Raw genomic sequence first — 23,820 nt, forward strand, 5'->3', positions numbered from 1 at the left:
TAAATTAATTGTATCATGACTATTCCAATCATTAATCGCCAAAAACTGCTTTAAGTTCGAAGTTGGCCGAAAAATCACAAAAAAAAATTGTATACCATGCTTAAGGATGGTTTTATTGGTCTTGAGACTTGATTTAGGGTTTCTAATTATGAATGAACATCTGTGTTTAGGCGACTCTGTTTCCGTGTTGTTAACTTGTCTTTTCTTTTATAAATTAAAAAAATCAAAAAACCCGACTGCCAAAACTAAAACGAAGAAAATAAGCCCAGTGGTCTAGAACTCTGTTAAGTAGCTAATTTAAAGTTCAACAGTCGGGACCCATTTAAATCGACGCTCAAAAAGTCTTAGTAATGGGTCCTAATTTATTTATTTATTTATACATACGCTCAAAAAACATAACCCTCCTTTGGGCAGTCGGGTAAAAAAATAAACGATCGAAAAGCCTATATTCGCATTCGCGAATGTGAAAAATAGGACAAAAATACAAACTAGTCTAAAATAAAACCAACGTCACATATTTAAAATGTATCCCTCTTCGTTAACGTTTCACAAAATCCTCACCAAGAGTTCCCTCCACCTTTTGAGCTACTCTTGTCCGAATCGTCAGAATCGCTGCTCGTATCGGAATCAGAGTCATCAGATTTCTTCTTATCCCTAATACCGTAGTTCTGCTTGCATCGTGTCTTGCACGCTGTGCCGAATTCCTTCAATCTTCTCTCACTGCATTTGTCTCCTGCACACGTTTGTTTAGCTGCACCAGTGCAAGCCTTATAGCATTTCCGCATGGATTCCTCCTGGCATGCAGCTTCGTATCTGTCTCGGAGAATGTTCATAGATTTGACCTTGGGGTCTATAGTGACATTTGGTTTAGCGACTGTTTCGTTCGCTGGCTGGAAAATGGTAAACAGCTTTATTATTTCAGCCTATGTAACGTCCCCACTACAGGGCACAAGCTTTATCACAAAATGTCCTTGGCTTAGTACAACCTTTACTAATAAAACCCGGGCGCGCCCGGATTCCAACCTATGATCCTCCTATGGCCATAGTTCAAACCACTACTTGTACCACACCTGTTCTACCACAGTAATCTCCCAGATTATCCCAAATTGCCACTTAAGTATTTCAAAGTCTTAACTCGGCTTTAGTGTGTATTAATATAATAAAAACTGAAGTTACCCTTCTCTTTTCTGGGAAACACGCCATCGATAGATACCCGACTCTTGTTAAGTCATTGAAGTCTTCTGAACCTAATAAAATCCAAATAAATTAGTTTCGCTTAGTAACGTCGCACATTAAAATGAAAATGTCTACCTAAATCACATTTTTTCAGAATTGATAATTTAATTTATATCAGCCTTTACGCCCGGCTTCGCTCGCGAGAACAGTTAGGAATAAGATGAACTGACAATCATTGCAGGTGGTAGGACCTCGTGCAAGGTCCGCCCGGATTGTTACCACCATCTTGCTCGCTAATCCTGCCGTGAAGCAGCAGTGCTTGCACTGTTGTGTTTCGGCGTGGAGAGTAAGACAGCCGGTGAAATTACTGGCACTTGAGGTATCCCATCTTAGGCCTCTAGGTTGGCAACGCATCTGCAATCCCCCTGGTGTTGCAGGTGTCTATGGGCGGTGGTGATCTCTTCCCATCAGGAGACCTACTTGATCGTTTGCCATCCAGTCGAATAAAAAAACTGTTATTTTACAAAATTTCCAATAGGATTCCCAAAAAATGCATATTCTCCGTTTGTATTGCATGGCTTATCCCATGGAAATAAGGTGGTAAAAAATAGTAAAAATTAACTATCTGAGATCCATCTTAGGCTGGGTTTAAACCACAAATGTGCGAGGATGTGTTGCGAGCAATGTGTTTTTTAACCGACCTTAAAAAAAAGAGGAGGTTATCAATTCGGTTGTATTTTTTTTTCGTTTTTTTATTTAATGTTTGTTACCTCAGAACTCCGTCATTTATGAACCGATTTGTTTTTTTTGCGTTCGTCTTAGAATGATTTTAACTAGATGATGATTGGATCTTAAGGAAATTGAGGGAACTCTTCAAATGTTGTAGGGACATAAATTGGATATATTTAGTAGTAACTCGTGCATTTGCTCTTGAAAATCATCATTTGGTGAAGTGGAACTGATGATGAAGACCACAGTTGACCATCGGAGTTACTACTCAATAACAAGTATTTCACGGGTTGAAGTTTAATTACTTTGACACAGTTGCTAAGCAATTTATGCTCCTCGTGATGCATATGTTAAAACGGGTGGTGAAGCACCATAGGTCGACTCCTCAATAATGAACGGCTCTGCATCGGAAAGAACAATATTTTCTAGAAAGTGACGAGCAGTTGATATTAAACTATTGTAGGTATCTTAGATTATTAACACTAAAAAGCGTGAAAAAAAAATTATAACAATAAATTGAACAGACTACAAAAAACCATGAAAATATTTTTCTACCAGTCTGAAGTCGGTCGGTGCCTCAGCACGAGCCAGCAGGAGTGATTGAAGCCCAATATAAAGTGCGTAGGTGAGGTAGATGACTACAGTTCCAGTCCTGCTGGTTCGTGCTGAGGCACCGACCGACTTCAGACTGATGGAAAATTATTTTCATGGTTTTTTGTAGTCGGTTAAATTTTTTGTTATACATTTTTATCATGAACCAATAGAAACGCTTCATTCAAACGCATCATAGTACCTACCATCGTCTTCGTTCTTCCCAGTGTACATCCTAAAGTCGATGGAATGGTTGTGGTTATGAAAGACGTTTTTGCATCCGCGCACAGCGTGTCCTTTAAACGCGTCGCGAATGTCACTAGGACAACGCTTTCTCCTGTTGCAGACATCTTTTAATACTGATTTGCATGCCTGGACAGAAAGGAATAATAAATCAGTAAATACCGCAGTCTCTCATGATAATTTGACCAGGGTTGTAATTAACTCCTAATTCAAATTGGCATAACGTTATTTCGCATAATTATTAGTATAACATTAATTCGCATAACTGAATACTCATAATTTAATGCGCATAATGTAAATTGGCATAACGATAAGTTGGCATAACTTTAATAAGCATAACGTTACTTTGCATCAGTATTATACAGTATAATGTCGATTATTTTTCCTATTCTACCAATTAACCTATTTACCATTTGTTGTACAGTCAACTACAAATAGATCGATACGGATACAAAAATATTCATACACGACTTTATTAACTTAACATTAAGGTCGTGTATACATATGTAACTTTGTCTGTATCGATATCTTTGTAGTCGACTGTAGCTGGTAGTAGGTACACTTGGTGCGTTTAGAAAACATGTGCTTGAAGCCGAACAACTCTGATGCCCTAAAAAGATTCTGTGTTAAGTTACTGATATTATGTCTGCCAGATATCATAAATTAAATTGTTTTCACCATGTAACACTTTCTAACGACTAGCCTCAAGCAAGCGTCACCATATGCCTGCCGCAGCACACTGGTTTTGAGCTCTTCGTTCTGTATTTTGATTTCTTCTGATGATTCTGTTTCCGATTGGCTCCACTTCGGTTCCATCTGCGTAAAAGAGATAGAATAACATTCAATGGCTTAAAAACTGACAAAGGAAAGATAATTTTTGTTTCTTGTTCTATGCTTGACTCAGTGTTAATTATGCTAGATCAGGGATTATCCGTTGTGGTAGGCGACAAAATAATTCGCAAATGTCTAATTATAATATAATACAATATGTATTACTAAATTAACCCCCTGCTTTTGACGACCAGATGGCCTAGTGGTTAGAGAACCTGACTACGAAGCTTGAGGGGGACCGATTTCGATTCCCGTGTCGGGGCAGATATTTGTATGAAAAATACGAATGTTTGTTCTCGGGTCTTGGGTGTTTAATATGTATTTAAGTATGTATCTATCTTAATAATTATATTTATCCGTTGCTTAGTACCCATAACACAAGCTTTGCTAAGCTTACTTTGGGACTAGGTTAATTGGTGTTAATTGTCCCGTTATATATATTTATATTTTTTTGCTTTACCATTCATTGATTAATTTTATGTGACAGATATATGTGATGCCGTCTCAGTAGGGCTACTACGAAACTCAAAGTTCGTGTCGTGCGGTCTCTCTGTTACTTATACTGTTTAATACGAGAGCGAGAGGGACCACACGACACGAACTTCGAGTTTCGAGTTTCGTAGTAGCCCTGCTGTTTGTTTTGTCCGAATAGACGCTAGACGGCATCACATTACATTTATCATTCATTATTATTATCTCATTTATCTGTCAAATTAAATTTATCACTGAGCGGTGAAACAGGCCCTTACAGTTTTGTTTTCGTCATGTAATCTAGACAAAAACGTTCGATGGCACATTATTACTATGTTAATAAAAAATGGCACATTCACCAATAAAGGTTCACCATCTCCCTGTGTTAGATGTTACCTTTTTGCTTTTAGATTCAATATAGTTTGTTGCATTGGAGTTCTCTTTTTTCTCTGTCTGGTGCTTCTCTGGTGTACCTATTAAAATTGTTTCATCGGCATTATTTTTTCTTGCTCTTCTTATGATTTCAGGCATATCGTTATGTTCTAGTCTAGGTTCTAAAAGTTTTTCAACTTTAGGCAGGAGTTGACTTCCTAAGTTTAACAAACTTCCAGGTAGCACAGCTTTGTTGGGTAAAATTCGTGCATTAGTTGTCGTGAATGATTCGTTTTTGTCATTTATTTCACCACTGTCAACCGATGCTGATCTATCGGATAAGTCTTTTATCAGGTTTTTTAACTCCTTTAGAGCAGGGACAAAACTTTCATCAGCTTTATTTTCTACCTCGCTTGCGTTATTTTTAGTGTCTGCTTGTTTTTCGACAGTACGTATCCCTTTTGTGTCTTCATTTTTATCTTCGTGTTCATTTTCCTTCTTTAACTCTTTCACTTTTGTGTTTGCTGGTTCGTCTTGTTTCGCTTCTGCACTGTCACTGCTTGAATTGGTGTCTTGATTTTCGCTTTTACTGTCTGGATTTAAGTCACGTTCTTCATAAAACATTGCTGTGGCGTATGCTTTATGCGTTTCAGCTGCCGTTGTCGATTTTGTATCTTTATTTCTTTTATTTCTTTCACTATTGAAGAGTTCTTCAACTTCTGTATCCGTGGAATCGCTTTCTACGCTGTGTGCTTTAGATATTTTTTCCAATTTTTCATAGTTTTTTATCAAATCTTGTAACATTGTATTGACTCTTGTTATATTTCTCATTACATCGGCAAGTATTGGCTCCGCATCAGGTTGTTGTATTTTATTTACTGCTCTAATATCAATTTCGATATTATCAACTATCTGGAAAAATAAAATCATATTTTGATTTCTGGATTTATCCTGATTATTAAATAAATTATTATTATTATTACCGTAAACAAACTTAAAGCTACTAAACATCCTCGGTTTAAGGTATTCAACGACATTAATAATAATTTACTTTTTTTCTTGAATTATTTTTCTACATATTTAAAAGATTGTATTTATAAACTCGTTTCCCGTATGTCGAAATTTTATAACATATTGGTTAAATTTTATACGAGGCTGTAAATTGAATTCGTTGGAGCGATAAAAAAGGCTAGTTTAGAAACGTAAGGTGTTTATCAACAATTCTGGTTAAATAAGCAAAAGTAAAATGCTATATAATTTATGTGCAATAAAAATTCGAACAAAAAATAGAAATGTCTAAATAATAAAAGGCGGCGGTTAAAATTTCTTTTTTTTTTTCAGTTGACGAAATCCAAGTGGCGTCATACAAGATCCTGGGTTCCATGTACACGCTCGGCACTGATGTCGGTCTTACGCACGACCGGAAATATCTTAAGACAGAGATAGAGCGACACAAACCTGCTTTGGTAAGCCACAAGACTATTCTTTTTATTTCATATACTATTTAAAAAATCATAAAGTTTTTCTAGTGCATTAGCCAAGATTTAAACTGATATATTTTGGTTACACACACGCACTCAAAAACTTTCACCTTTTTAATTTTAGTAAGGTAAAGAGATATAGGGTAAATCGTCAATTACTGGCCACCTTATAAAAATGAATTTTATACTTATACTTATAGGTGACCAGAATTCATTTTAGTATAAGGTGGCTTTATTGAAGGGTGGCCACTGGCCAGTAATTGGCACCTAATACTAAGAATGAGCTCTGTTTATACGTGACTATAATTCATTTTTAGTGTAAGGTGGCCAGTAATTGACGATTTACCCTACCTACATGCTTATTTTAATCGTTTGTGTGCAGGGCTCATGTCTCGGCGCGTTCAGCTCCACATTCCCGGTGGCATTCCTGGAGCCGCATCTCAACAAGCACAACCAGTTCTCGCTGCTCAACCGTATCGCCGATCACTCGCTGGAAGCCCAAGGTAGGAAAGGCCAATGATGGCTTGATAGGACCTTGATAGCTATGCTTGAAACTAAAGAGAAATATGTGCTAGGACTTTGTGGAAGGTTAGACACCAAAAAGGCTAAAATACACTTTATGGTTGGACTTTGCGCAAGGTTGGAAACCAAAAAGGCTAAAATGGACTTGGCGCAAGGTTGGAAACTAAAAAGGCTAAAATGGACTTTGTGGTAGGACTTTGCGCAAGGTTGGAAACTAATTTCACTCTTCTGTGGTCCGGCGGAAGACCAAGTGCTGGTTTTCAACCATCGATATGCTGAGCTAATTTTTCTAACCTGTGTAATGTGTCACTGCTGTTATAAATAAATCATGTTCTTTCTTTCTTTCAAAAAAGGTAAAATGGACTTTGTGGTTGGACTTTGCGCAAGGTTGAAACTCAAAAAGGTTAAAATGTTGTTCGTAGTCAGTTTCTCTAACCACTGAACTATCCGGTCGTTCAAATTCATTCCACAGACATTATGGCCAAGATGGAGCAATCAATGCCGACGCTGGAGACGATACTCGGCGAGGTGGACCAGTTCGTGGAGTCCGACAAGACCTACAACGAAGCGCCTCATATCATAGACGTGGTGCTGCCTTTATTGTGCTCGTATCTGCCTTTCTGGTGGGCGCAGGGACCAGACAATGTGACGCCGACGGGAGGGTAAACATATTTCTTCAGTATTCTCGCAGGTGGACCTTGTGCGGATTGCTACCACCATCTTGCTCGCTAATCCTGCCGTGAAGCAGCAGTGCTTGCGTGGAGAGTAAGATAGCCGGTGAAATAACTGGCACTTGAGGTATCCCATCTTCGGCCTCTAGATTGGCAACGCATCTGCAATACCCCTGGTGTTGCAGATGTTTATGGGCGGTGGTGATCTCTTACCATCAGGAGACCCACTTGCTCGTTTGCCATCCAGTGAAATAAAAAAAAAACAATATTTATTTATTTTGCAAAAACATAAAATACATTGGACTTATTGCACTTACAATATAATGCACCCTGGTATTAAAGCGATAAGGCCGCCTATTGCTTACCTTGTAATTTTCTCTTTGTGTACGTGCTTTTTAATAAGCCGTGGTGGCCTAGTGGTTTGACCTATCGCCTCTCAAGCAGAGGGTCGTGGGTTCAAACCCCGGCTCGCACCTCTGAGTTTTTCGAAATTCATGTGCGGAATTACATTTGAAATTTACCACGAGCTTTGCGGTGAAGGAAATCATCGTGAGGAAACCTGCACAAACCAGCGAAGCAATTCAATGGTGCGTGTGAAGTTCCCAATCCGCACTGGGCCCGCGTGGGAATTATGGCCCAAGCCCTCTTGTTCTGAGAGGAGGCCTGTGCCCAGCAGTGGGACGTTTATAGGCTGGGATGGATGGATGGTACGTGCTTTTTGTATCGCTGACTATTTGTGGTGTACAGTCGAACCGTTTGATTCCTGAGCCACCGTAGAACGTTCATTCATTAATTTATTTATTTGCATTTAATGTGGTTAACAGAAGGTTCGCATAATAAGTGTCACAGCGAATTCTCTTGTCAAGCAATACGATGTCACTATGACTCTTCTACGAAAAGGTACAGTCGCCACCTATTTTTGTAACATATATAATTTCTTGTACCCAAATGGTTGTCTGGAAGAGATCGCTTTTAAGCGATAAGACCGCCTATTGTCTACCGTGAATCTAAGTGTTTATATTATAGGTTTTTTTTTTTTTACTGCTTTATGGTGTGCAATAAAGAATATTTGTATTGTATTGTATTGTATTGTCGGTCACGGTACAGTTGGTCCGATAGTACAATAAAGAGTCATTGTATAGTATAGGCAGGGTTCCAGGGTATGGCCACAATTGTTATGTATGAAATAGGTAGTACAGAAGAAGATACAGAAATAGGTATGCAGAGATAAAATAACAAGGTTAGCAATAGGCTTATCGTGTCAGAGCGGTCTCTACCATTTTTTTTTGACTGGATGGCAAACGAGCAAGTGGGTCTCCTGATGGTAAGAGATCACCACCGCCCATAAACATCTGCAACACCAGGGGTATTGCAGATGCGTTGCTAACCTAGAGGCCTAAGATGGGATACCTCAAGTGCCAGTTATTTCACCGGCTGTGTTACTCTCCACGCCGAAACTCAACAGTGTAAGCACTGCTGCTTCACGGCAGGATTAGCGAGCAAGATGGTGGTAGCAATCCGGGCGGACCTTGCACAAGGTCCTACCACCTGCAACCAGCAATCTTTTCAACAGAACGAAGTAAGGACTAGATTACACAAGGCAACTTAAATCAAATAACAAAATCAATTATCGGCTGTTGCCTTAGACCCAGCCCAGGGCACAGGTCATGAGCCCTCATAACCCCCCCCCCCCCTTCCCTCCCTTGGATGCAGATCCATGGACGGAAGGGTTCATTGTAGGACAACTTAACACACCGTTCAACCTTAACCAAACATTTATCTTCCCAGCAACCACGTAACCATGGTAACAGCGGATCACATGAACCAGCTGCTCAAAAACGTGCTCAAACTCATCAAAAAGAACATCGGCAATGAAAACGCTCCCTGGATGACAAGGATAGCGACTTATACCCAGCAGATTATCATCAACAGTTCCGAGGAGCTCCTAAGGGACTCCTTCCTGCCCCTCGCTGAGAGGGTCCGGAAACGAACGGACACTATGTTCCATAAGGAGGAGAGCTTGAGAGGTTTTATTAAGGTTAGTACATATATGCATTAAGTAAATAACGAAGTTCTTCGTCAGAAAATAAAGGTCACCGATGGAGTTACATTTGTGTGCGAAATTATATTTGAAATTTGCCATGACTTTTGCGGTGAAGGAAAACATCGTCAGGGAATCAGCAACCTGCAAAGAATAGTTATTTGTGTCACAAGGCAGCAAAACGGTGTATTTACGGCGAGGGCGTACATTGACTCCAGAATGTAGCGAAGGATTCTACTATTCTATTTAGCGTAATGAGGGGCTCAAGTGTTAACGCCCAAGATGAAAATAATTTTGCTCCCAAGTGGCTCATACAGCTATTCACACCGAGCATTAAGAAACTTGAAAAAAAAACTAAATATTATTAAAGAACAACCAGCATAGAAAAAGGCGTGGCTTTACAATTATCAACTTCAAAAAATGGGATTCGCAATAAAATACTTGGAAAAACCTTGAACAGAAAAGTTGCACTTTGCTCCCTCTCATCAGGGAGGAAAAGTTACTTTTCTGAAGAAGAGGTGTGAAATAGTAGATTGATAACCAAGGGTGGAAAGTGACCCATTTCACCTGAAATAGTTCGAGGGGAAATGGGTTATTTCACCCGAGTTAGACACTCTACTTTTCATTTCGACTGTGAGGAAAGTAAATAGTACAAAAAAAAGAATATCATGAAATTTAATTTCAGTATTCAGTAAATTGAATTTACTTATATAATAATGTTACGTTCGTGGGGTGGGTTCGTGATTGAAAAGCACTTTTAACACCGATGAATAAGAGTAGGATTTATTTTCACAATGTTACTTAACTTTACAAAACACTTAAAAACAGTTCACGGTAATTTCGCACTCGGAAACTCACTTACAAGTCGCTTTGATTCTCTTCGATGTTTATCGCTCGGTATCGCATTCGAAACTGTCCTCCGCCGCAACCTCACCCGGCTTATATACCCCCGGTGAATCGGTCCACAAAGTTCGAGAACAGTCCAGCTAGGACGTCATACCTACATCTCGAATGTTCCGGAAACGAGTAGAGTGTCTGTCTCTTTCATGTGCTATCTCTCTCACACAGTTACTAGAATATTCCGGAAACAGGATCATCAGTCTGTTTCTCTCACACATATAGGCTATCCTTGTCACACACCTTCTCGAATGTTCTCAGTATAGCTGTCTCTTTCTAATCGTGCTATCTCTTTCACTCCTATTGGAAATTTCGCCATATACTGAAATGTACTTCAAAGGCCCATAAGGGGTCCTGAAAACGCCTGAAAACGGGTTTTCAGGTTATGGCGTCATCGGATAGAGGGTGGCCTGAAACGGACTGAAAACATGTTTCAGGCGCCTGAAAACGACGGCAACTTGGGTGAAATTTTGATAAACTAATATGTGATAGAGCATCCTCTGAAACGGCCTGAAACCGTATTCCAGCCTACTGAAAACGCCTCCAATGGGTCGAAAAGCACGATCAAAGTTTCCACCTAACCCACCGCCGTAACAATAATATAAACTATAATAAGATAAATATTATAAACTCACATTTTTATTTTAAAACCTTATGTGATTTTTTTTCTATACATTTCAAAGGAACTATATTCAATGGTAAAAGCATTTACTTAAAACGCGAAAGCATTAACTTAAACTTAAAAGCGATAAAAAATCGTTAATTTTTCTAAGTGAACTTTATTAACATCATTTCAAGGGTATTTTGTATTTTGATGACGTATTAATTTAAGATACGATATTTTTTCAAAGTAGTGACAATATCCATACTAGCATAATGATTGAGGTCACTGAACTGAACGCTGATCACGAGTCATGGAGTTACATCCTGTAGTAAAACGATAAATTTCCCACAGTCTTCTACGGACGACACCTCGCAAGTGGAGTCCCAGATCCAGGAAGACTGGCAGCTTCTGGTGCGGGACATCTACTCGTTCTATCCGCTGCTGATCAAGTATGTCGACCTTCAGAGGAACCACTGGCTACGGAACAACATCAACGGTCAGTAATGTTACTAACTACCCGCCCCGGCTTTGCTCGGACACAATTTAAAATAAGTTTTTGATAAACATTCATTCTTTTTCTGCTGACTGTACTTTTTGTTGACTGTACATGCATTGCCATATTTGCATACCAAATTTCATGTCGATGCCATTAACCGCTGAAGAGGTCCGGCCTGCGGAGACGTTCCTGGCTGGACTACCAGGATGTCACTAGCAGATTATTGTATTGTCACGCAATTTACATAAGTATACCTCAAGTCAATCTAGCTACTGGAAGTTGGTCGAATTTAACTTGCAAGATTTGATTACGGACAGGACAGACAGGCAGACAGTCAGACAGACAGACAACGGGTCAGGTGAAACTAAATAAAAGCTTGTAAAAAAAGATCTCTTATCTAAGGCACTTCACATTTTGCGGCTCCATTTCCCGAAAACTACACCCGCGCGAAGTCATGGCGTACACCGCATTTAATCCGTCGCTTAGTTTAAAAGGTCTAAGCCAGGGATCACGAATTAGTTCCTTTGGGGATCCGTTGTTTAAAGTAAAAATACCATCGCGGTCAGTTTCTACTTGAGTTTCTTAGATACGTAAATGTTATTTTCAAAAACTAACAAGGGTCTTTAACATATCAATGTGAAATATTAAATTACGTACTCAATAATACAAGTTACTGTTTACACAAACTTACTACTTTCTCTGCACAAAATAGGCTTGCGGTCCGCGATTTGGTGACCCCTGGTCTACGAGTAAGCGTAAAGACGGCGGGATGAGACTTTATTTTATACTTTGCAGATATCGCAATAGGTAGGTACTCGTAATTTTACACACATAACAACATTTTGTTAAAAAAAAAACAGTAGAAACTATTTTAGCTGGCTGTACTTGCATTGTCAACCTATTTTCATATTCGTACCTACAAGTTATTGCCACAATTGATACACCTAAGTAAATTTCAATTTCTAAATATTTTTCCAATTTAATAATTCCCCGATTCCCCACATTCAGCTACTAAATTACATCCAAATCCGTCTTAACTATTATAATGTGAAAAGGTAACAAACATACACAAACTTTCCCACTTATAATATTACTAGCTGTTGTTGTCCGTCCGCGTAGAAGTATGCAAAATAGTTTACATCCTATTTTCAGACCTACCGAATATACACAAAGAGTTTGGTCACAAACATTTTTGAGCCGAGAATTTTATATATTAGAAGTAGGATTTATACCCTCAGAACTTTATCGTGGCCTAGACAAGAATACTCTAAAGGTCTCTACCCGTTACACCGTATCGTACCATGATCGTAACGGGAACGTGTCTGGCAAAAATATATTCTTTGTATTAGAAGTAGTATGAGAATATGCCCACTAGCACGGTTCGTAACCAACGTTACTTAACATTAATCCTATTGTAATATTAGTCTTTATGACGATTTTATTTGTATGCCCCTACAGAGGCCGAAGAACTGTACAACCACGTCGCAGAGATATTCAACATCTGGTCCAAGAGCCAGTACTTCCTGAAGGAGGAACAGAACTTCATATCCGCCAACGAAATCGACAACATGGTTAGTTATTTGAAAACTGTTTAATTTTGTAACTTTTTTATGGCTTATACTCTCCTGTAACCGTTGAAAAAACCACAAAAAATAAGCTGAGGCCGAAAATTAAGGCTGTGTTTCCACCAGAGCGAGTGTCCGTGTGCGAGGCTCTTTTGCGAGGAATGTGTTTGTCATGAACCAATAAAAACCGGCCAAGAGCGTGTCGGACACGCCCAAAATAGGGTTCTGTAGCCATTACGAAAAAATTAAGTAATATTTTTCTAAGGATTTCGTATTTTATATGCAATCTTCCAAGTTTAGGTATATTTTATACTTTAGGCTGCTATTTATTCTTAAACTACTAATAATTCTCAAGCAAACTGAGCCGCTATAGTTTCCCTTGTAAGTTTGATATACTTACTACCATTGTGAATTTTTTAAAATGTTTCCACCCACTGGTTTAGATTTTAGAGCGGGGGGACGCCCTGTTTTAAGAAAATTTGCACTTTAAAGTTGAATATTTCGCAAACATATCACTGAATTAAAAAACCGCCGTAGCAAACCCCTAAGAGACCTATTATCCAACGATACCCCACACTATAGGGTTGGATGAGAAAAAAAAAACACCTCCACTTTACGTCTATGGGAGGTACCCTAAAAAAAATTTTTTTTTTATTGTACTATTTTATCGGCATAGTGTATATATATATTCGTGCAAAATTACAGCTTTTTAGCATTGATAGTCCCTGAGCAAAGCCGCGGACGGACAGACAGACAGACAGACAGACATGGCGAAACTTTATAACTTTCCGTTTTTGCCATTTTGGCTCCGGAACCCTAAAAACGCTTCATTTAACTATCCTCGCACAGCACTGCTCTGGTAGAAACAGCGGCAATTAACTTATATTTTCACATAACAGGTCCTGATCATGCCAACAGCCACGAGGAGAGTGACCACAGTGGTTGATGGGGCACCGCAGGGCGGTGGAAAGGTTAGTTGAATATAAATATTTCTTACTAGACTTTGCCCGCGGCGTCGCACGCGTAAACCATTAGACCCAGCAAGTGAACTAAATTCCGGGATTTTGACAAATCCCCAAGGGAATTACCAACATCATGGATTTGATTAACGTTGCACATAAAATCCCTACGCCAAATTTCTGGTTTCTAAACTCAGCGGTTAAAATTTCGAGATGTTATCCCGATCTCATGTTAATGTCGGGATAAAAAGTGGCCTATGTGTTATTCTAGACGTCCAACTATCTACATACCAAATTTCATCCAAATCTGACCACCTGTATTAGCGTAAAGGAGTAACAAACATACAGACACACGCACGCTCATGAACTTTCGCATTTGTAATATTAAATTGCAGGATTTTAATAAACCCCATACCTCTATTCCATAAAAGAAATCCAAGATGATTTAATCATTTTTTTCACTCCTACAAGTATATATATCGATGATACGCTGATCTCCGTATCTTGTAAATGATTTACTCCGTAAGGTTAGTCTTCTGCTGATGGCCTCTACTCTAGTGACATAATAAAATGACTCACAAAACTCCAATCCACAGAAAAAGAAGAAGCACCGCGACAAGAAGCGCGACAAGGACAAAGAAGTCCAGGCCTCGCTGATGGTGGCCTGCCTCAAGCGTCTCCTGCCAGTGAGCTGGAACTTTTTCGCTGGTAGCAAGAGCTAGTGTAGCCATCGAGTATCGAGTAGGTGAACTGTTAACAGCTGATAGGGGACCAAGGACTACGAACTAGGATTCATGAAATAAATAAAAATTAGTCGAACCATATTTTTGACAGCTAGTGAAATTTTATTTTTTTCAGTGCAGTAGTACAAAACTCGTTTTATGCTAGTCCGTTTCTACTTTGGCATTGTTTTATCTTGCGGTACAACTTAGCCTTTTTTACAGAAAATGTCAGAGCAAGACGTAGCCGAGTTCGCCAAGATCCAACTGACACTCCCTGACAAAATCGACCCGGCGGACGAGATGTCCTGGCAACACTACCTGTACAGCAAACTGGGGTCGAAGAGCAAAACCACGATAACTGAGAACACGCCAGAAAACAAGGCCAAGATCATCGACGACACAGTGGAAAGGATCGTGGCTATGAGCAAAGTTCTTTTCGGATTGCATATGGTGAGTTTCCTTTGGTTCTGTATCATGAGCACACTTGGAAGTTAGGGTAAAGGCATCGACATCTATGTACCGTACGGCACTAGACTGGCTGTTTGGAACAAAACGCGCGGCGCATCAATCATCAATATTACTTTGACACAACCCCTGTCATGGACGTCAACAAACTATGTGAACTGTTCACAAAACCGCGCTGTGAACTGTTTTTGTGCGCCGTTTTGATGTAAGAAACATGCAGTTTAGTACCTATGTAGATATCAAAGGGTAACGGTAGTAACGGAGGTCGTTTTTTTAAAAAAATATTTATTTATTATTTAATAATAAGGACAATATTTAATAAATAATTGTTAATAAATGATTTGAGTTATTTAGGAAAAAATACGCAAAAATTACTTTGACCGATATTGTTTTTTTTTATGTTGTCAGTTAATAAAATTTTAATGTTGTTAACTTTCTACAAAAAGAGACAATTATGTAGAATCGTACAGTCGAGTACATAAACTAGTGAGCAAAAATTTGATCAAAAATATCTGAACACGCTTCTTTGCCGTTGACAATAAAGTCGTGTTCAGATATTTTTGGTAAAATTTTTGCTCAGAAGTTTATGAACTGGACTGTAGCACTTGTAAGAGCAGAGGCGTGGCCAAGAAGTGCGGCAGAGCTGTGGCGCAGCTGTTGGTCCAGTTGATAGTAATAGGTACAGTAGAAAAATACATGTTTTCGCAGCAACATTTTTATAAAATATACTTTTCACATCTCATGCTCGTAAAGTTCGTGTTTATGCTGGATCTTGGCGACATAAAATGACTTTTCATGCTCTAGTGCATAAAGTAAAATCTTCGTCTAAGACCAAGGAAAGGTGTAAATAGCCATAAACAAAAAGTTTCTACGTATTTTTTTAATCATTTTTAATTTATATAGAAATAAAAATCGATCAAAATAAATCAATACAACTGAAAAAATATAATTATATAGTAATGCATGAAAATGAAAAGTACATAGTAAGTGAACAATATTTTCCACTGTTGCTATTTCATTTCCTCGCAGTCGAAGTGAAAAACAGAGTGTAAAACTCGAGCATTAAACCCATTTTCTCCTCGACGTGTCTATCCACCCTCGCCGTACCGGCTCGGGTGGCTATATGAACGTCTTGGGTAAAATGGCTCATTTTATGTTCTTGTTGTACAATCTACTATTTTCATCACACTTCCTCTTAAACAGCGTCCTAAACAGCCTAAACGGCATTTCTCCTCTGTAAAATTTTATGTAATAGTGAGTTATACCTTTTATTTATTTACCCGTGTCCACGCATAGATCGACCACCCGCAACAAATGAGCAAGAACGTTTACCGCTCGGTCGTCTCGATACAGCGCAAGCGCGCGGTCATAGCTTGCTTCAGACAGCTCTCTCTTCACTCTCTGACCAGGTTCAATCGTGTGACAAAATTTAATGTGTGTCTGTCTACTAACTACATCCAAATAACTATCAAACTCAAAAAATATTCTTTCCAAATTTTGTCGGGTTTCTCACCGGGATCGAATCAGAAATGAGGAAATACGTAGAAGAACGAGGATGAGCGACAGAGCCAAGCGAATTAGCTCGTTGAAGTGGCAATGGGCCGATTGACAGATGGCCGTTGGGACCGAAAAGTTCTCTCATGGAGACCACGGATCGCAAAGTGCAGCATAGGATGTCCACCAACGAGATGGACGGATGACCTGGTTAAAGCTGCGGGTTCATGGTGGACGCAGGCCGCTTCCAACCGAAGCCACTGGAGGTCTATGAGGGAGGCCTATTTCCAACAATAGACGTCTATGGCTGATATGATAATGATGATGATTAAATAATGGCGACTCTCAGTTAACCGGATTTTTTTGTATGTACATATAGACATGTTACTTTGTGTCATCATCCATGTCAATCAGTTGATTGTGTTTTTTTCATTAATCATCTGTGAGCATGTGTAAGTGTTTTTTAATCTCTAATAATATTAATATAGCAGCGCTAACCGTATCCTAAATTACTTAACGGTAACAGTTCTTGCAACTTGCACGCTGCACTGGACTAACTACTAAACCAGGCTACTAAACCGGCGCAGCGACTTAACAACTGGAAGCGAGTACTATGCGCCGCTAGAAAGCGGGCGGCAGTCGCTTGCTTGAGATCCAGGCATCTTTATAAAATAAGTCGGTATGTATCTTTTTGTCCCCAAATGTATCAGTGTCCTCCTAAGACTAAAGTCTTTAACCAGTGCTTTGTCAGTTGTGATATATTGAACTGAGGCATGGTCCCTTAAGCTCAGATTTCCTAGAATAGCGATGCTCGCATATAGCGGCCATAATACAGCAGTGAAGAACATTCTCAATGTAAACAATGGTGTCAATAATCACTCTGACAAACCGCATGAACTTGTTTTCTAGACAAGGTTCTTTTGACGTCACTCACCGCTGTTTTACGACCGCTATATAATGACCAAACATTTATATTTAAATTAGAAATTAGACAGGAGAGGTCGGACTAGTTTGCTCTTTTTTTTGGGAAAGATCTTTTCCAAAGGTGAGTGTGTTCACTACAGTGGCACCCAAATGAAACTAGTATTATAATCGTGACGTATTCGTATAGACTTCCTAATGTTTTCCCGAAGCTTCGCACACGTAAATCATTAGATCCAGCAGCTGATTTGGAATTTCGGGATTTTTAAAAATTCCCTTGGGTATTCCCGAAAATTAAACCGTGGTTTTCATTGACGTTACATTTAAAACAATCGTGTCAAACGTGACTCTAAGCCCAGTGGTTGTTGTTTCGAGATTTATCCCTATCCCGTGAGAATATCGGAATATAATGTAGCCTATATTTCATTCCAGATGTCCAGCTATCTACATACCAAATTTCATCCAAATCCCTCCAGTCGTTTCAGCGTAAAGAAGTAACAAATATACTCACTCACTCACTCACTCACGCAAACTTTCGCATTTATAATATTAGTAGGATAATCGTTAGTTGAACCGTTTAATTTATGTTTAAGTAATACATATTATAACATAGTTATTTTATTTGACAGGCATCGCGCTATCAACATATTTGCGAGAACGTACTATGAGCTATGGCTGGAGGAAGAAAACATCGGGCAAGAAGTTATGATAGAAGACTTAACAGTAAGCAAAAAAACTTGTAATTAATTCTTCTTCCTCTTAAATTCTTAAATTTGAGCTATGCTCTTCTCGGTGGAGTAATCGCCACTCCGCACGGTCTTTGGCCAGCTGTTTGACTTCCTGATACGACACGACACCCACCCTTTATTTCACCTGGTTAAAATAGGTCAATCTTGGTCTTCCGCTGCCTCGTTTTCCTCGTAATTAATTATGAAACTAATTTTATCCTGAGGTTTGGCTGTGAGAATTTGAATAGAAATACCTAAAACATGCAAAATCCAATTCCTAAAGTTGTTGGTACTGTACTAACCTCTTGTGTCCGTTGATTCGATGCTGGCAGCATAGTTCCATTTTTGAATAATAATATGGAACGGACGCAAGGGTGTTAAATAGAAGACTTGTATCCGAGCTGCCAACGTAGGTAGTTGAATTTGAAATACATACGAAAATATCCTAAAGAAGTGATTTTAATTTAAATAGTATATTATTAGGCTTGTGAAACGTCCGTCCACTACAGTACTTACTCAAAAAAAAGAGGAAAAAAGAATTTAATTTGATTAGTTTTTGCTTGATTACTTTATAATTTTGTTTGTTTTTTTTTTTATATTTTGACGCACTCGTATTATAATGCAATTTTACATCAAATGTAACCAGCCAGTCAAGTATTTTTTTTATGGTTGCCAGGGAGATGTGACCATTTATTGGTGATTTTCCGTGTACCTACTATCAAGGACTTGAATGGGTGATATTTTTTAATCCGCAATTGTTGTATGAAATTAGTTCCAGACCTTCTCGAGATCGGTCGCCAATTGAAGGATTAATCCTTTTTACACTTTCCAGCAATCGTTCGAAGACGCAGAGTTGAAGAAGAGCGATGTGGTAGAAGAGGAAGGCAAACCGGATCCCCTCACGCAGTTAGTAACGACCTTCTGCCGTGGAGCAATGACGGAGCGCTCTGGTGCTTTGCAGGTAATGTGGCAGAGGAGGGGTACTTTCAAACAATTATATTTCAAATTATTATGTATTGTTATCAGTGGCGGTGTAACAAGATTATTGATTTAAATTAAAAAACAACCTTTATAATTTACAGGAGGATCCACTGTACATGTCATACGCATACATCATAGCGAAATCTTGCGGCGAAGAAGAAGAAGAGGGGGGCGGGGAAGAAGAGGAAGGGGGCGGGGAAGCCGAAGCGGGAGGCGAGGACGAAGGCAAAGCTAGTATACACGTAAGTTTGTATGTTTTATAAAAAAATAGTATAACTAACGGGGTCGAGTGCCAACCATGAAGCTTTAGAATTACACTAGATTCCGCAAATGCATCTACTTCGCGTGTCCGAACCCCGACCAAACGTCGGGGTTGGCCCCATACAAAGACTGACCGCTAACTGACTAATCGTGACTAGTGACCGACTCGAGCCCCACGGCGTGGGCGGGCGGCGCATATTAATCGATTTTGCGCGGACATCGGGGAATTCACATCGCTAATTCGCTCTTGAGACGTCACAGTAGATATAAAAAAGTGACACGGTCGGTTTTCATACAGATTGAGGTGTTTGCGTTATCTAGTGTAATCTATATCTGTGGTTGGACCCCTCCCACTAGGTGGAATGATGACATTATGAGACTTGTGGGCAACCGGTGAATGCCGTTGACGAGTTGTCGTTCATTGTGGCGTTCTAAGGGGGAGGCCTTCCTTCAGCGGTGGACATATTCTAACTGATGATTATGATGAGGATGAACTAACGGGGTTCTGCCACTTTCCCAGGATAGAATTATGGTCTATGTTCACCAGGGATAGATAAACCAGGACTTTTCTTTTCATACATATACTAGCTTTATCCCGTGAATTCGTCGTCGTGTAAAAATCAAAAAAATGCTAGTTTACTATCTCATGGGATTTTCGAAAATCTCTATTTGTCTCTAGCTCCAGTACTTTAGACTGTCTTGATCTTGATGCTGTCTGTCAGTCAGTCATTCACTAACGTTACTATTTTATAGCTATAATTAAAGGAGATTACAGTAGGTAGCAATTAAAACTTTTTGTCTCATTGCACGCAGACTACAATGGATATATTAATGGTATGTAAGGTTAAATATAAGTTAGAATAATTTATTGAATCAGGCGTTACTTTGCGGAGGTCCGTATCAATGAACTAAAAAAATAATATGCATGTCTAATATCTATGTTATTACGCATATCTTGCATAAACTTAGCTATCATAAGGTCGCGGGTGAGCAACTAATTTTTTTTTAGTTCATTGATAAGTTCGAACTCAAAATCCCATCCTATCCTATCTAATCCTATCTTTTTAAATCCGCAGTCTTAATTGTTAGATGTATAAAAAAAACTGATTGGTATTTGTATTTTCCAAATAAAAATGTAGTTTTCCAATCTAATCGATCGATACGACATGTTGGAGTAAAGTTCTGAGGTAGCAATTGTAAAAAAATACAGTCCACATCGCACGTATGTACATATGTAAAATGTTGACATCTGAGAGTGACATCTAACGGAAGGTAACGAAACTAAATTTGTTTAAATTGTACACACTAGCGCCATCTGTTGGAAAGTTCCACTAAAATACAACAGCTGTTTGTTAAACAACCTTATTTCATCAATTGACCTCATCATCTGTCCAGGAGCAAGAAATGGAGAAGCAGAAGCTGCTTTTCCACCAGGCTCGTCTCGCGGACCGAGGAGTTGCTGAGATGGTCCTCCTCCACATCTCCGCTTCCAAGGGCATACCCAGTGACATGGTCATGAAGACTTTGCAGCTCGGCATCTCTATACTGCGGGGCGGCAATATCGACATACAGATGGTGAGCCAAAGTATATATCCCCAGGGCCAGGTTTAGGCAGTGCTAGATTAGCCCATAAGCAAATTAAGCAATTGCTTAGGGCATCGCGTCATGGGGGGCACCATAAATAGCACCAAAAAAATGGATTTAAAAACTATATCCCGCGAATTTAATACCCGTAAAAGTTGCAAGTTACATTTAAATAAATAAATTTTAAAAATGCTTAGATTGTTATTGTACCATCAGCCAAATAAGTGGTCTACCAATTTTTAAACAAGTTCCTATCAAATGAATATGTCGCTAAAGTCGAACTTTCAAGTTGACAGACACGTCTATTGGCATTATTGTTTTATGACATGCAAACGATTATCAACTTTTGGGTGGTAGACCACATATTTGGCTGATGGTACCTATGCAATAAACTCCCCATAGGTATCTCTAGTCTTTTATAAATATTCTAAGGTACATACGTAATGATCTATTTCATTGCAATAAATATGTATTTTTTTTAAACATTAATACTAGGTTACTTATGGATGGAAGGGTGAGAGGCACAGGCGTGGATTGCTTTGCTTGGGGCATCAATTAGTCTTAATCCGGCACTAGGTTTAGGGAGGGCAACGAAGCGCTCCTAAGGGCAAAACTACATTTCAAATTGACTATGAACCCGCGACGTTACGATAGCTACGTCTATGCAACAAATGTGTGTTCATGCGGCTCCTTCACCTCCACTCTGTAAGAACATACACAAATCCAACTATCACCACCACCACACAATACTGATGCATTTCAAACTCGACCAGAGTTTATCCTCAGAGCAACACAAGACAACTTTTAACCATGCTAACAGATATTAGGTCTAACATTTCAATAAATTATTTTAATTTTTTTTTGAGTGGGCTCTGCTAACACTGGATATCAATAGATACCTATATATTAATCCGCCTCGCATTTGGCCAGGTTTATTTTATACATTATTACCACTATTATTATTACTTACGGTTCTTATTCAGCTATTTATTATATGGTGGGTTGTATATTGGGTTAACTGGATTGTAGAAGAAGTTTTGGTTATTTGGTTTGGCATTTGGACACAGGACTTATCACGCTAACACACACGAGTAATATTTACCTTGACGTATCGGCAACATTACAGTGGCCGTGGTCACAAGTAGTGGTAGTAGTAGAGTGGAGTAAAGTTTAAGACATTATACATTTTTTTTTTTCAGGGAATGCTTAACCATCTGAAAGACAAGAAAGACGTGGGTTTCTTCACATCCATAGCTGGACTCATGAACTCGTGTTCTGTGCTGGATTTGGACGCCTTTGAGCGAAATACAAAAGCTGAAGGTAAAATAAATCCTTCTAATATTATAAATACAATAGCTTGTAAATGTGTGTGTACTATTTACCGGCCGGGTAATACCGACATGGAAATACCGACCCGATTATTCGTGTACTCGCCCATACCAACTCATGTCAAACTGAGGCGAGTTTCTATGGGCGTGTACACGAAATATCGGGTCGGTAAATAGATACACCTGCTAAAACGACTAGAAAGATTGGGAGATAATCCATACTAATATTATAAATGCGAATATCTGTCTGTCTGTTACCTCTTCACACTTAAACCGCTGAACCTCGCTGAACTGATTTAAACGAAATTTGGTGTGAAGATAGTTTGAGACCCTGGAAAGGACATTATGATAGTTTTTATCCTGTAAAATTAACATAGTTCCCGCTGAAAAGCTAGTTCATTAGCTACTTTTTATCCCGATATTCACACGGGATCCCACTGTTAGGTCTAGAAATATGAAATATGACATCGGTCATATTTGTAGAAATTTAGTAAAATCTTGGAATTTCAATTGAACTAACAGCCCTAACGGTTCACGTGAACATAGCCGCGGGTAAAAGCTAGTATTAAATGACTTTTAATGTTTTGTTTGCGCGCAGGCCTCGGCGTGGGATTAGAGGGAGCGGCGGGAGAGAAAAACATGCACGATGCGGAGTTCACTTGCGCCTTGTTCCGTTTTATACAACTCACATGCGAAGGACACAACTTGGGTAAGAATCTATTAACGATCCCAGCGCCATCTAGTCCTCGGAGAGAGAACTGCTACGACACTAGCTAGCGTTGACGATGTCATCTATAATATAAACATTGGGAATTTTCATTTGACGGTATTTGACTATATAATTATTTGTATAAATCAAATCTTGTCAATGTGTGAACAAAAACAATTTTTAAGTTATCTTTTAGAGTTATAAAGTTTTAAAATTTAAAATTGGGCTGAGAAAGACAAATTAGCGTGTGACGTCACACGTGAGTAGTGGCATACATACTTACTCCGTACAGAAAACCGGTTTAGAAAGAGACAAATATATAGATTTTTCAAAAAACTGTTAATTCAATTTGCAACCAAATTTTTTTTTCTAAAGTTGAACCAAAAATACTATTTTTTGCCGAGTGTTTTTTGCATGGTCAGCCAAATCACATTTTTCTTTTGAGAATTAACCTTAGCAAACTACACACAAACATTTCAAGTTAAATATAAAAAGGACTTTGACTTTTGCTGTTCTGACTGTCCTATCTTATTCAGTCCCTCGTAATCCTCCCCTCCTTCCCCTTCAATCAACCCCCTTCCACTTTTTAGTTTTTCTTTTTTTTCGCCTTATTTTATATCGTTCAATCAACAATTTGTCATTTTTGTACAGAATGGCAGAACTACCTGCGTACCCAAGCTGGTAACACCACTACTGTGAACGTGGTCATCTGCACCGTCGATTACTTGCTGAGACTGCAGGAGTCCATCATGGACTTCTACTGGCACTACTCGAGCAAGGTACTGTTACATTGGGGGGGAGGGGGGGGCGTGACAGATCCGAAGAAAATTGGACTCTAATGACGTAAACATAAGGTACACATTACTTTGGGGGCGAGGCCGGGTACGGATCTGTAACACGGCATACCAAAGGTTAAGGCTTTTATGGCTGCATTTCCACGAGAACGCAGCCTAAAATCAGTGTCTATATCCTATACTA

The 23,820-nt window shown here is 39.0% G+C and overlaps 2 protein-coding genes across 2 annotated transcripts in view; one reads left to right on the top strand and one right to left on the bottom strand.

Moving 5' to 3' along the window:
• The window catches only part of RyR (Ryanodine receptor), a 206,817-nt gene that overhangs the window by 158,951 nt on the left and 24,046 nt on the right, over positions 1-23,820 (top strand). Inside the window, 17 exon segments of the mRNA XM_074109940.1 lie at positions 5,755-5,879; positions 6,277-6,397; positions 6,889-7,078; positions 8,876-9,125; positions 10,981-11,125; positions 12,584-12,696; positions 13,590-13,661; positions 14,246-14,401; positions 14,582-14,821; positions 16,133-16,245; positions 17,881-17,974; positions 18,812-18,940; positions 19,062-19,202; positions 20,617-20,796; positions 22,005-22,125; positions 22,732-22,842; positions 23,494-23,621. Coding sequence (XP_073966041.1) covers positions 5,755-5,879; positions 6,277-6,397; positions 6,889-7,078; positions 8,876-9,125; positions 10,981-11,125; positions 12,584-12,696; positions 13,590-13,661; positions 14,246-14,401; positions 14,582-14,821; positions 16,133-16,245; positions 17,881-17,974; positions 18,812-18,940; positions 19,062-19,202; positions 20,617-20,796; positions 22,005-22,125; positions 22,732-22,842; positions 23,494-23,621 — 2,429 coding nt within the window.
• Positions 513-5,632, bottom strand: LOC141444198 (uncharacterized). Its single transcript, XM_074109672.1, has 6 exons — positions 5,397-5,632; positions 4,438-5,325; positions 3,418-3,555; positions 2,703-2,868; positions 1,177-1,247; positions 513-890 (listed from the first exon to the last, which is right to left on the bottom strand). The coding sequence occupies exons 1-6, from the start codon at positions 5,448-5,450 to the stop codon at positions 558-560; spliced, it is 1,650 nt and encodes a 549-aa protein (XP_073965773.1). The 5' UTR covers positions 5,451-5,632; the 3' UTR covers positions 513-557.

The sequence above is a fragment of the Choristoneura fumiferana genome, chromosome 29, assembly GCF_025370935.1.
Source record: "Choristoneura fumiferana chromosome 29, NRCan_CFum_1, whole genome shotgun sequence".
Taxonomy (NCBI): Eukaryota; Metazoa; Arthropoda; class Insecta; order Lepidoptera; family Tortricidae; genus Choristoneura; species Choristoneura fumiferana.

Excerpts from the sequence above, each read along its gene's own strand:
- LOC141444198 (XM_074109672.1), bottom strand. The coding sequence starts at position 5,450 with ATGTCGTTGAATACCTTAAACCGAGGATGTTTAGTAGCTTTAAGTTTG. Across the intron at positions 3,556-4,437 it reads TTGAATCTAAAAGCAAAAAG|ATGGAACCGAAGTGGAGCCA; the intron begins GTAACATCTAAC and ends TCTTTTACGCAG. Across the intron at positions 1,248-2,702 it reads TGGGAAGAACGAAGACGATG|GTTCAGAAGACTTCAATGAC; the intron begins GTAGGTACTATG and ends GGATTTTATTAG.